Genomic DNA, 13,705 nt, shown 5'->3' on the forward strand with positions numbered 1-13,705 from the left:
CAAAAAAGTGCCACACATGTGGTATTGCCGTACTCAGGAGAAGTAGTATAATGTGTTTTGGGGTGTATTTTTACACATACCCATGCTGGGTGGGAGAAATATCTCTGTAAATGACAATTGTTTGATTTGTTTTTTACACACAATTGTCCATTTACAGAAATATTTCTCCCACTCAGCATGGGTATGTGTAAAAATACACCCCAAAACACATTATACTACTTCTCCTGAGTACGGCGATACCACATGTGTGGCACTTTTTTTGCAGCCTAGGTGCGCTAAGGGGCCCAACGTCCTATTCACAGGTCATTTTGAGGCATTTGTTTTCTAGACTACTCCTCACGGTTTAGGGCCCCTAAAATGCCAGGGCAGTATAGGAACCACACAAGTGACCACATTTTAGAAAGAAGACACCCCAAGGTATTCTGTTAGGTGTATGGCGAGTTCATAGAAGATTTTATTTTTTGTCACAAGTTAGTGAAAAATGACACTTTGTGAAAAAAAAAAAACAATAAAAATCAATTTCCGCTAACTTTTGACAAAAAATAAAATCTTCTATGAACTCGTCATACACCTAACAGAATACCTTGGGGTGTCTTTTTTCTAAAATGGGGTCACTTGTGGGGTTCCTATACCGCCCTGGGATTTTACGGGCCCAAAACCGTGAGTAGTCTGGAAACCAAATGTCTCAAAATGACTGTTCAGGGGTATAAGCATCTGCAAATTTTGATGACAGGTGGTCTATGAGGGGGCGAATTTTGTGGAACCGGTCATAAGCTGGGTGGCCTTTTAGATGACAGGTTGTATTGGGCCTGATCTGATGGATAGGAGTGCTAGGGGGGTGACAGGAGGTGATTGATGGGTTTCTCAGGGGGTGGTTAGAGGGGAAAATAGATGCAATCAATGCATTGAGGAGGTGATCGGAAGGGGGTCTGAGGAGGATCTGAGGATTTGGCCGAGTGATCAGGAGCCCACACGGGGCAAATTAGGGCCTGATCTGATGGGTTGGTGTGCTAGGGGGTGAAAGGAGGTGATTGATGGGTGTCTCAAGGTGTGATTAGAGGGGGGAATAGATGCAAGCAATGCACTGGCGAGGTGATCAGGGCTGGGGTCTGAGGGCGTTCTGAGGGTGTGGGCGGGTGATTGAGTGCCCTACGGGCAGATAGGGGTCTAATCTGATAGGTAGCAGTGACAGGGGGTGATTGATGGGTAATTAGTGGGTGTTTAGGGTAGAGAACAGATGTAAACACTGCACTTGGGAGGTGATCTGACGTCGGATCTCGGGCGATCTATTGGTGTGGGTGGGTGATCAGATTGCCCGCAAGGGGCAGGTTAGGGGCTGATTGATGGGTGGCAGTGACAGGGGGTGATTGATGGGTGGCAGTGACAGAGGGTGATTGATAGGTGATTGACAGGTGATCAGTGGGTTATTACAGGGAAGAACAGATGTAAATATTGCACTGGCGAATTGATAAGGGGGGGGTCTGAGGACAATCTGAGCATGTAGGCGGGTGATTGGATGCCCGCAAGGGGCAGATTAGGGTCTGATCTGGTAACAGTGACAGGTGGTGATAGGGGGTGATTGATGGGTGATTGATGGGTAATTAGTGGGTGTTTAGGGTAGAGAACAGATGTAAACACTGCACTTGGGAGGTGATCTGACGTCGGATCTGCGGGCGATCTATTGGTGTGGGTGGGTGATCAGATTGCCCGCAAGGGGCAGGTTAAGGGCTGATTGATGGGTGGCAGTGACAGGGGGTGATTGATGGGTGGCAGTGACAGGGGGTGATTGATGGGTGATTGGCAGGTGATCAGTGGGTTATTACAGGGAAGAACAGATGTAAATATTGCACTGGCGAATTGATAAGGGGGGGTCTGAGGGCAATCTGAGCGTGTAGGCGGGTGATTGGGTGCCCGCAAGGGGCAGATTAGGGTCTGATCTGGTAACAGTGACAGGTGGTGATAGGGGGTGATTGATGGGTGATTGATGGGTAATTAGTGGGTGTTTAGGGTAGAGAACAGATGTAAACACTGCACTTGGGAGGTGATCTGACGTCGGATCTGCGGGCGATCTATTGGTGTGGGTGGGTGATCAGATTGCCCGCAAGGGGCAGGTTAGGGGCTGAGTGATGGGTGGCAGTGACAGGGGGTGATTGATGGGTGATTGATTGGTGATTGACAGGTGATTGACAGGTGATTGACAGGTGATCAGGGGGATAGATGCATACAGTACACAGGGGGGGGTCTGGGGGGGTCTGGGGAGAATCTGAGGGGTGGGAGGGTGATCAGGAGGGGGCCGGGGGCAGGGGGGGATAAAAAAAAATAGCGTTGACAGATGGTGACAGGGAGTAATTGATGGGTGATTAGGGGGGTGATTGGGTGCAAACAGGGGTCTGGGGGTGGGCAGGGGGGGGGTCTGAGAGGTGCTGTGGGCGATCAGGGGGCAGGGGGGGGGGAAATCAGTGTGCTTGGGTGCAGACTAGGGTGGCTGCAGCCTGCCCTGGTGGTCCCTCGGACACTGGGACCACCAGGGCAGGAGGCAGCCTGTATAATACACTTTGTAAACATTACAAAGTGTATTATACACTTTGTATGCGGCGATCCGGGTGCTAGTAACCCGCCGGCGCTTCCGAATGGCCGGCGGGTTACAGCGCGAGGTGGGCGGAGACAGTCCCCGGCGGCCGATCGCGTCACGAATGACGCAATCGCACCGCCCATGCCCGTAAAAGGACCGCCGCCATTTGTCAATACGGCGGTCCTTGCGGGGACCACTTCCCGGCCGCCAATTGTCTATACGGCGGTCGGGAAGTGGTTAACATCTAACCAAAGCACAATATAGATGAAAGAAATATTTTTTATTTCTACACGATGGGCTTGATTGACTAAACCGTGATAACTCAAATATCACACCTTATGAAAAGATATTACACCTTATCAGAGTAGCACAGCGAGCGATACGAGCCCGCAGGGGCTCAGGGCAGGACGGGGGCCATTGCCAATTAGCAGGCATACGTTTGTAGCGCTCGATATGCTACTCTGATAAGGCTTGTTGACTTTGATAAGGTGTGATATCTTTGATAAGGTGTGATATGTTTTCATAAGGTGTGATGTCTTTTCATAAGGTGTGATGTCTTTTCATAAGGTGTGATCTTTGATAAGGTGTGATATTACGGTTTAGTGAATCAAGCCCAATGTATTTTAGCAGTCACTGATGATGGATTCCTTAGGTGCAATATACTAATAAAATCCCCCACTGCCACCTCTCTCCCTTTCCTGTGGCTCACCATGCTTGGAACAGCACTGATGTCACCATCCCCGGGGCATAGAGAGGTGAATGGGCGGGCTGGATTGGAGGTCCCTACCCTCTGCCAATTATAGTTCCAGGCGCGGTGATGTCTATGACTGCCTGAACAATCAGGATTAAGCATTACATAATTGGCAGTAAACTTTATGTCCACTGCCTGCTCATGTGACATTTACCGAGGTGCAGTGACTATACCTAACAGAATCTGATATCAGCATTTGGTAAGAGGTGGCTTATACAAAGCAGTGTCCATTGTTGAAGATAAATCTCTTTTTTATTTTATTTTTTTATTGTTATTATTATTATTATTATTATTATTATTATTATTGATTCTATTATAGTTTTCATCTTTTTGAATGAATAAGGGTTCTGAAAAATACCTATTTATAATGGTTTTCCCTTCATTTGTAAGGGAGATCCTAAGTGGCGTAGCTAAGAAGCTGTGGGCCACAGTGCAAGTTTTATATTGGGGCCCTCCAAACACTCTATACATAAAAATGGATACAGCGCACCAAAACCAAGCAAGGACAACACAGTGTCATAGGTGCAAAAAGGGGATGGGAAACTGTGTATTAATGATCACTGCTATTTAAAGCATCTATATAAGAGTATATTGTCAGCACAAGACCAATAAAGAGCTAATACTGTGTTTGAGGGTAGGTCCCTCGGGGCCCCTCTGGTCCAAGGGCCCTGATGTGGCCACTACTTCTGCAACCCCTATTGCTACCCCACTGGAGCTCCTTTCCCATAATGTAGGTAACACTTACACTCTCCCTTTCTGTGTAGGAATGTGGGGCCCCTTGAGGGCCCTGGATGTGCTGACTGCTGAGCAGCTTGGGGCCCTTCTCCACTGGGCTCGGGTGCTTTTCTGAAGGGATTTGATTATTTTCTAGCATCCTTTGCTAGAAAGCCCCCTGTGCTGAAGGACATGGGGTCTGGTATATTTATGCCTGGCCATCCCTTATTATCTGGATTTTTGGGTTAATTATACGCTTGGGGAACTGTGCCAGCAGTTCTGCCCTCATTTGTGTTTACACAAATAGTAGCAGAAGTTCAGCACCCTGGAGAACCCCCGTGTCCTGTGCTAGTTGTATGTTATAGTTAACTTTGACTGTAGAATGCAAAGGAATATGAATTAGCCCATGTTTTTGTTTTGTTTTGTTTTTTTTTGGGGGGGGGGGGGGTTACCTTCTCCTTTTTTCTTTTGTGCATTTAGTCACTTTACCATCAGATTGTTATGTAAACTTTAGAATGTATTCATCAAGAAAAGAGATTTTTCTTCAGTGGGGGGATAAAGAAATATTCATGATGATCAGATTCTTACTTGTTAAATGGTGCAGCTTAGGGATACAATAACACACATGTACACAAATGTCTCTTTAGATTAAAGAATAAAATCTCTATCTTTCACAAACTAAAAGTTCCAGAAGTACTTGAGAAAAACTCTTGACATGCAACTCGGAGAACACATAACTCATAACAAAAAAGGGGACTTGTCTTTTCCATTGATCCTGACTAGCTGGACCTTCCATGATACCCCAAATGGTACAACAGCTGTGAGGAGAGTTGCCGGGTCTTTCAATGCATCTTCAACGGGAGAAAATGCTTTTTCCATTGAGCCCAATGAAATCATTTGGAAAACTGGGACGGTAAGCTGAACACCATCTTAATATTTACATTTTTTTTGTAAGTAGTAATATTTACTCTATTTAGTAACCATTTACCAGTACATATAACACTATTGGGGCTCTTAGTGTTCCTTGTTTTTACCAATGAAAAGTTGTAATATATTATTGAACTGTGCGGTGGGGTGACCTGCTTATTATTTTATAAATTTACCGCTTTTCTTTTACTATCTGAGTGCGACGTTATGGTCGCACAGCCGGACGTAATCCTTTTCTGTGGTGTGCGACCTTATGGTCGCATGCCTGGGAGTCACGTGATTCTGCTCTGGAGCACTGATGTCGGCGCTCCACAGACCGGAACTGATACGTGTGGCCGCACGCAATTGCGCAGCGCCTCCCCACCTTCCATTTCCTCCTTATAAGCACGCATTGATTTTAGTTCAGCAGCCTCCATTGAAGCAGACGCTGTCTGCGAGTGCGTAGGGCAGAGCTCCCCGGTCCTGGTTAACCCCCCTCACTCTGGTAAGCCCTTTGTTTCACTCATATCGTTTTCACCAGGTCACTCTTTGGCACTATTACATACATGATTGATGTGTTTCATTTCTTATGAGGTTTTCACAAACAGCTGTTTTCCCTGGATGATTTTTTGACACGGATATTCTCTGTGCACTATTTGCTTGTTAAAGCATACCTACCTTTTTTGATACAGACTATCTTCAATCTTGGAGAAATAGCTTTGCACAATTTATATGCCAACTGTATTTAGGTTGGACACTTAGGGGAACTTTTTTGCATCCCTCACAATCCTGTTGCATCCAAGCTTAAAGCCTTTTTTGTGGTCACTTCTTGGTATTCACATATACTTTTGTGCTAAACCAGAGCAATTTAATCTCATGTTTTATGCAAATATTTATATCATATACACTTGTTGAGGTATTGATGTTTTCAGGACATATGGTTATAACCTACATTTGGGGAACCTTTTAATTGTTTTTAAACCTCAGTTCGTGTCATGTATAGTGATGTCACGAACCTCCGATTTTCGGTTCGCGAACTTCCGCGGAAGGTTCGGTTCACGGAAAAGTTTGCGAACCGCAATAGACTTCAATGGGGAGGCGCACTTCAAAATTTAGAAACATTTCTACCGGCTGGAAAAATGATAGAAAACATGTTTCAAGGGATCTAATATCTGGAGGAAGACATGATTGAGTGAAGTACACATCAAAAGTCCCAGACAAAAATCTAGATTTCACATAAACCCTTATTTTAAGGTCACAAATCTCATTCAATGTTCAATTACAGGCCTACACTACATTATCAGACAGTGTATCCCTCTGTATCCCTCAGTGTCTCATCTTCCAGAGAATTGTTGAATTTCAAAAGCCAGCTTATATACCTTGGCCGGGAATTGAACCCAGGTCTGAGTGCTTGGTAGTCAGCGCTCTTAACCGCTATACCACCACCAACACTACATACAGAAGGCAGCCTAGCATGTACCATTATGATCTATCCTAGAGAAAAATGAGCTTGCTTAAAGATTTGTAGGCTTTCAAAAGCCAGCTTATATACCTTGGCTGGGAATTGAACCCAGGTCTGAGTGCTTGGTAGTCAGCTCTCTTACCCGCTATACCACCACCAACACTACATGGGGAAGGCAGCCTAGCATGTACCATTATGATCTATCCTAGAGAAAAATGAGCTTTCTTAAAGATTTGTAGGCTTTTAAAAGCCAGCTTACATACCTTGGCCGGGAATTAAACCCCGGTCTGAGTGCTTAGTAGTCAGCTCTCTTAACCGCTATACCACCACCAACACCACATGCTGAAGCCAGCCTAGCATGTACCATTGTGATATACCCAAGAGGAAAAATGAGCTTGCTCTCTCTCTCTCTCTAGGACTTGATGGTTTTAAGCTGAAAATTAACTTCAATGGCATCAACGGATACCAGCAGAATTTCACAGGCAATTTCGGAATTCTGCCGGATTGAAAAAGCAATACCGTTCCGACCAAACGGAATGGAATGACCAATTTCTGCCCAAAATTGCGGAAAATACAATTCCGCTGAAAGCGGTGACCATCCCTACTAGAGAGAGAGAGAGAGAGAGAGAGAGAGAGGAATCTACATGGCTATCTGGGGTTCTCTTCGGAAAACTGTTGAACACAAAAGGTAAGGCCATGCCTGGGTGTAATTGCACCACCAACCTTTTAGTTAACAGCCTAACACGCTAACCAATTGCGCCACAGATACTGTGTTCTATTCCTGGCCAATGTGAGTTGGCTTTTGACATACTACACATCCTTAAGCAAGCTCATTTTTCTCTGGGATATATCATAATAGTACATGCTAGGCTGGCTTCACCATGTAGTGTTGGTGGTGGAATAGTGGTTAAGAGAGCTAACTACCAAGCACTCAGACCTGGGTGCAATTCCCGACCAAGACCTTGGCTCAATTCCTGGCCAAGGTATGTAAGCTGGCTTTTAAAAGCCTACAAATCTTTAAGCAAGCTCATTTTTCTCTAGGATAGATCATAATGGTACATGCTAGGCTGCCTTCCACATGTAGTGTTGGTGGTGGTATAGTGGTTAAGAGAGCTTACTACCAAGCACTCAGACCTGGGTTCAATTCCTGGCCAAGGTATATAAGCTGGCTTTTGAAGTTCTACAATTCCCTGGAAGATGAGACCCTCCTCCCTCCAGGGGGAGTGAGGTGAAAGGGAGGAAGGAAAGTAATAACAATTAGCTAGGGACAAGCCTATAAGAGCCTAACTAAACTCTCCCTAGCAGAGTCTGGCAGCAGCTGTCCCTTAACTAATAAGTGCAGGCAGACTAGTGAGTAAAATGGCACAAGGACCTTGCCTTTTATAAGGGGGGGTGGGGCTCCAGGAGTGAGTGTAGTCTGATTGGCAACAATGTGCCTGCTGACTGTGATGTAGAGGGTCAAAGTTCTGCTCAATAGAGCATTATGGGACGCATCGAACTTCCGGAAAAGTTTGCCTGCTCTTGCCGAATGCGAACCACCAAAGTTCACCTGGAACCGTTCGCGACATCTCTAGTCATGTATCAATAAATGTTGTACCATTTTTGCAACTTTATCCATGGTGTTGTGTCATGGTATTTACTCAGTGAGGGTACTTTTTCTTTAAATGTTGTAAAAAAAAATAAAAATATAACAAATAACATAATTATCCATTCCCTTTAAGGTCCCAGTATCCCGATGCAATGACAGATGTCTTCCTGGGTTCAGAGTAGCTCCTGGCAATAGTCACCATGTCTGCTGCTATAAGTGTTTGCCGTGTTCAGAAGGGGAAATATCCAATATCACAGGTGAGAAGCTTTTACTTGCATTTGTTACGTCAACAGGGCTGGAACTAGAATATCCTGCCCCTTTCACACTTGCAGGGTAAACCTGCGTTGTGTTACCCTATTTTACCCCAAGGGGCCGCAAAAGCAATGAAAGTCTTTGGAGACTTTCACACTGATTACAATCAATTGCGGTGCGCCGGGTTTATCCGATCCAACGCAAGGGCTGCAGCGCATTATCACAGGCACTGCGCTTAACGCACTGTGCTTGGGGTAATATTAATAATCCGAACATTTGTATAGCACATTTCTCCTGTCGGATTCAAAGCACAGAAGAGCGCAGCTGTTATTTCCCACAATGCAACAAGGCTCCCACAGTGTGATGTCAGCACCCCGGTACTGACATCACACTGGGGGAGGGGGTTTCACCACAATATCAGCCATAAAGAGCTCCCTGATGATTCATTTGAGAAAAGGAATAGATTTCTCATGTAAAAGGGGGTATCAGCTACTGATTGGGATGAAGTTCAATTCTTGGTTACACTTTCTCTTTAACTGTAGTGTTGCCTCTTACCACTGCGCAGAATGCTGCTCCCCATCATTCTGACACTTTTTCATTCTCATTGCTAGTTTTAGCTGTGAAGGTGGAAGTGTCATGGAGATGGAGAGCAGCGTGCAGCACAGTTACAAGAGGCAGCAATACAGGTCAGCTAACCCTCTCTGCCATGACCCCCTGCTCATACACACTGATCCATTTCACTACTCACAAAAATATTCATGCCCATCCTTATCCAAAACAATTATAATAAGGTTGATACTCTAGTCCCACTCTGCCTGTCACATACCCTGTCTGCACTAATTATTTAATCAGTAGCAGAAAAAAAGTGATGAGCAGAATTTACACCAAAGTGTACTTAAACATCGTAATTCGCATTTACGCATCATAACCGCAATCCAAAATTTCAGGGGAAAAGCGTAATTCATTTCAGATGTAAATGCAAGCATTTGTGAACTTGGCGGTGAATAGCAAAGCCCCCATATATGCTATTGCTACCAACATTTCTACATAGGTTAAGGAGAACAGTGGGTACAGGTCAAAAATCGATTTTAAAAATACAAAGAAAAATGGTTTTCAAACTGTCATTTTCCTGAGTTTAAAAATCATTTTTTCTTTGCATATTTGAAATCAATTTTCTCTAAATCTACTAGGTTTTCTGAAAATAATTCTTGTGGACTTGTACCCACCATATCCCTAACATATGTAGCAGTTTTGGCAGCAATAGCATGTATGGAGGCTTCCTATTCACTGCCAACGCCGGCATGAAATTATGCGTAAATTACACGTAATTCCGAATGATCATATAAAATCATTTCAATTAACAACTTGTCTAGGTGTAATTGTGAAAATTTACACTAAACTTCACGTCATCATAATTAGCTGATTAGGATCATCACTGGCAGTAGACGCTTTTATTCACAACTATCTAATGGTGTCCGTACATGGTACATTGTTTTCGTTTTTTTCAATTAGATAATTTAATTTGATTATTCCATTAGATCGATTATAAAGATTTTTCTAATATGTCCAAACAGATTTTTATTGAAAACAACAAGATAATTGTTTGTATTCCTTGATCGAAAAAAAAAAAGATTCATTTTGACTTTCATTCAATTCGACCGTTTTAGTCGAATAAACTGGAAAATTGAAAGTTTTTCCTGTACCGCGTTTGGGCACCGTAAGTGAGACTCAGAAAAGTGCTCAAGCTAATACAGCTTTTTTTCTGTACATACGTGATCATAGTGTCCAAGAGGACACCAGCCACCACCAACATAGTGGACTGACTCCCCTGATCTTCCCTAGCTACTGATTAATAGAACAGGTACAGTAGTTATAGGATGGGTGGATTAGCTTCAGTAATGTCCACTGAATGCTGTTTTTTTTTTATTCTAAATGAACTAAAGCAAACAGATAATATTTCTTACAAATTTGAATTTTAACAAAGGAGAAAAAAGAAAAAAAACCTTTAATCCCTGCTCTCACACACTCTTTATGTGCATTTCTTTCTCTCTGTATCCCTATCATGCCCAGGGCCGGATTTGTAGTCTTTACCACCCTAGGCCACTGTCACCAGCTGCCCCCTTTCAGTATAGGTAGCGAGATGACCCCTCCCCCTTCCCTCTATTATAGGTAGCCAAATGACCCCTCCCCCTTTCCCTCCAGTATAGGTAGCTAAACGACCCCTCCCCCTTTCCCTTCAGTATAGGTAGCCAGACGACCCCTTACCCTCCAGTATAGATAGCCAGACGACCCCTTACCCCTTTCCCTCCAATATAGGTAGACAGACGACCCCTTACCCTTTTCCCTCCAGTATAGGTAGCCAGACGACCCCTCCCCCTTTCCCTTCAGTATAGGTAGCCAGACGACCCCTTACCCTCCAGTATAGATAGCCAGACGACCCCTTACCCCTTTCCCTCCAGTATAGGTAGCCAGATGACCCCTTACCCCTTTCCCTCCAGTATAGGTAGCCAGACGACCCCTTACCCCTTTCCCTCCAGTATAGGTAGCCAGACTACCCCTTACCCTTTTCCCTCCAGTATAGGTAGCCAGACAACCCCTTACCCCTTTCCCTCCAGTATAGGTAGCCAGATGACCCCTTACCCCTTTCCCTCCAGTATAGGTAGCCAGACAACCCCTTACCCCTTTCCCTTCAGTATAGGTAGCCAGACAACCCCTTACCCCTTTCCCTCCAGTATAGGTAGCCAGACGACCCCTTACCCCTTTCCCTCCAGTATAGGTAGCCAGATGACTCCCTTACCTTTTCCCTCCAGTATAGGAAGCCAGACGACCCCTTACCCTTTTCCCTTCAGTATAGGTAGCCAGACGACCCCTTACCCCTTTCCCTCCATTATAGGTAGCGAGACGACCCCTTACCCCTTTCCCTCCAGTATAGGTAGCCAGATGACTCCCTTAATGCCTCCTTTTTCCACCCCCACCTTACAGTATAGGTAGCCAGCTCGCCTTCACACCACAGCAGCCATCTGTGTCAGTCATTTCTCAACTCTTCTCCAGTGCAGAAGCTTCCTCTTCCTTTCTGTCTCTAATGCTGCCCAAGTCCATATCCGCCGGCCACAATGCAAACGTGCACAGAAAGCAGCTAGTAGCAGAGTACTGCAGTCAGGTGCTTGCCTGATCTCCCTGCACTGCAGCATTTGAAAGCTTGCAAATGCTGCATCAGTTGAACCTGCTGCTTTGGTGCCCTTTCTCCCATGGTGCCCTAGGCCATGGCGTAGGTGGCCTTGGCCTAAATCTGGCCCTGATCATGCCATCTCCTTCAACCATAAGTTAAGATAACCTCCACCCTTCTAACTGTTCCTCCCCCTCCAAAGCTGCATCCAGATCACAAAGCTTGTGGATGACTGAAGAAAATATTACATCTCTACAAAAGCTTGTTTCATTTGGTATGTTTTATTATGCACCTTTGGTACAACTGAGGTCATTAGCAGCATTTTTGAATACCTTACAGATTCTAGGTATAACCATATCTCCTATTTGTCAGAATAAACTGGAAGCAAGGGCGTAGCAATAGCCATAGCAGCTGCTAAGGGACCCTGGAGCAGAAGGGGCCCGGTGGTACTTGATGTATTCACTGTTAATTTTCTTGTGTCCCTCCATCCTATGACTCTGTGCCCATTGACTATATGCAGTGTAGAATGAGAATGTAAATTGCCCAGTTACCTCCTATGCATAGGGTAGGGGCAGGCGGCATTGCTCAGGAGTGCCTACATCTCATGGCCAAATGAAAGTTTTGCTGTGGGGCCCCATAATCTCTAGTTATGCCACTGACTGGAAGGACCTTTCCCCTCCATCTGTATCTTGTCTTCTCGGGTCCTCTCTACAGCCTAATTCTATCACGTCTTTTCATTCTTTAATGCATGCAAAATGGGAGAAAACACACAGCTTACAATCTTGAAGGCAAGTTACCCTACCTGAGAGTTATTGTTCAGCCACTACTTGTTCTCATCTATAGACAGTGAAAATTGCCAGAAATGTCCTGATGAAGAATGGCCCAATGAGAAGAAAACATCATGTATTCCCAAAACATTCGAGTATTTGTCATTTGAAGAAGATTACTTGACCCTCATCTTTTCTGTAGTCTCTCTGTTGGGCATCACCATCACTGCCATTGTATTGAAAGTGTTTATTTCCTATCGGGATACACCAGTAGTGAAAGCCAATAACCGGACTGTGAGCATCATTCTCCTGGCCTCCATCCTACTGAGCTTCCTCTCTGTGTTCTTGTTCCTCGGACGTCCTGTAGATGTAACCTGCATGATGAGACAAACCTCATTTGGAATCATCTTCTCAGTTTCTGTCTCCTGTGTTTTGTCTAAAACAATCACAGTCTGCATTGCTTTCAAAGCCACCAAACCTGGAAGCCCCTGGAAAAAATGGATTGGCCCAAACTTATCTCCTTATGTTATATTTATATGTTCTTCTTTACAAATTCTGATTTGTATAATCTGGTTATCAGTATCTCCTCCCTTTCAGGAGTATGACATGTTCTCTTCTCCTGGTGTAATCATCATTCAGTGTAATGAGGGGTCAGTGATTGGCTTCTACTCTGTGTTGGGCTATATGGGGTTTCTGGCAGCTGTGAGCTTTCTCCTGGCTTTCATGGTGAGGACATTACCGGACAGCTTTAATGAGGCCAAGTACATCACGTTCAGCATGCTGGTGTTCTGCAGTGTCTGGATTGCCATGATCCCGGCCTATGTGAGCACCAGAGGGAAGTACATGGTGGCTGTGGAGGTATTTGCCATACTGACCTCCAGTGCTGGAGTACTGGGCTGTATATTTCTTCCTAAATTATACATTATTCTCCTAAAACCAGAATTAAACACCAGACAGTTTTCAAAATAAATAACAGGAAACTAAACTCATGAATGTTTCCTATACCTTACTGATAGTTTGGAATTGTTGCTTTATTTGTATTAACACCATATTAAGTAGACCAGAAGGAATAAAACATCTTTATTGTGAGCACTGTAAAATATGGTTTGATTTTTTTTAAAACAAGAGATATTTGGTAATTCACTTGAATTCACTTTGTATAAATATTTGATGTTATGTCAATTTGTAGGCTCTTTTCACACTATCAAGAGTGCATTGTGATTATTCTTCAATTGCATTCCAGAGTATCAAAAACTTTGTATCACACATTTATTGGGCAGTGCAACCATACAGTGAGGCATACAGTGCAATGAAAGTATGCTTCACTGACAAGGCAAGTGCAAGTGTTACACTAACTCAAGTGCATCCACTGCATTATCCCGACGCATAACAATCATTGTGATTGGCCCATAGGACTCATGTGCTGTGCCATGCAATGGTTTTACCTGCTGCAATGCAACGTAAAGGATGAATTGTAAAATGACCCTCAGATAGGCAGTCTGTGAAAGTCCTTACAGCTGCCTGGGG

The 13,705-nt window shown here is 44.4% G+C and overlaps 1 protein-coding gene across 1 annotated transcript in view; it reads left to right on the plus strand.

Moving 5' to 3' along the window:
* Positions 1-13,147, plus strand: part of LOC137547015 (vomeronasal type-2 receptor 26-like) — a 46,574-nt gene extending 33,427 nt beyond the window's left edge. Inside the window, exons 3-4 of the mRNA XM_068270541.1 lie at positions 8,127-8,250; positions 12,255-13,147. Coding sequence (XP_068126642.1) covers positions 8,127-8,250; positions 12,255-13,147 — 1,017 coding nt within the window. The remainder of the gene's footprint in view (positions 1-8,126; positions 8,251-12,254) is intronic.
* Positions 13,148-13,705: the final 558 nt, after the last annotated feature.

This window comes from Hyperolius riggenbachi, chromosome 1, assembly GCF_040937935.1.
Source record: "Hyperolius riggenbachi isolate aHypRig1 chromosome 1, aHypRig1.pri, whole genome shotgun sequence".
Classification (NCBI taxonomy): Eukaryota; Metazoa; Chordata; class Amphibia; order Anura; family Hyperoliidae; genus Hyperolius; species Hyperolius riggenbachi.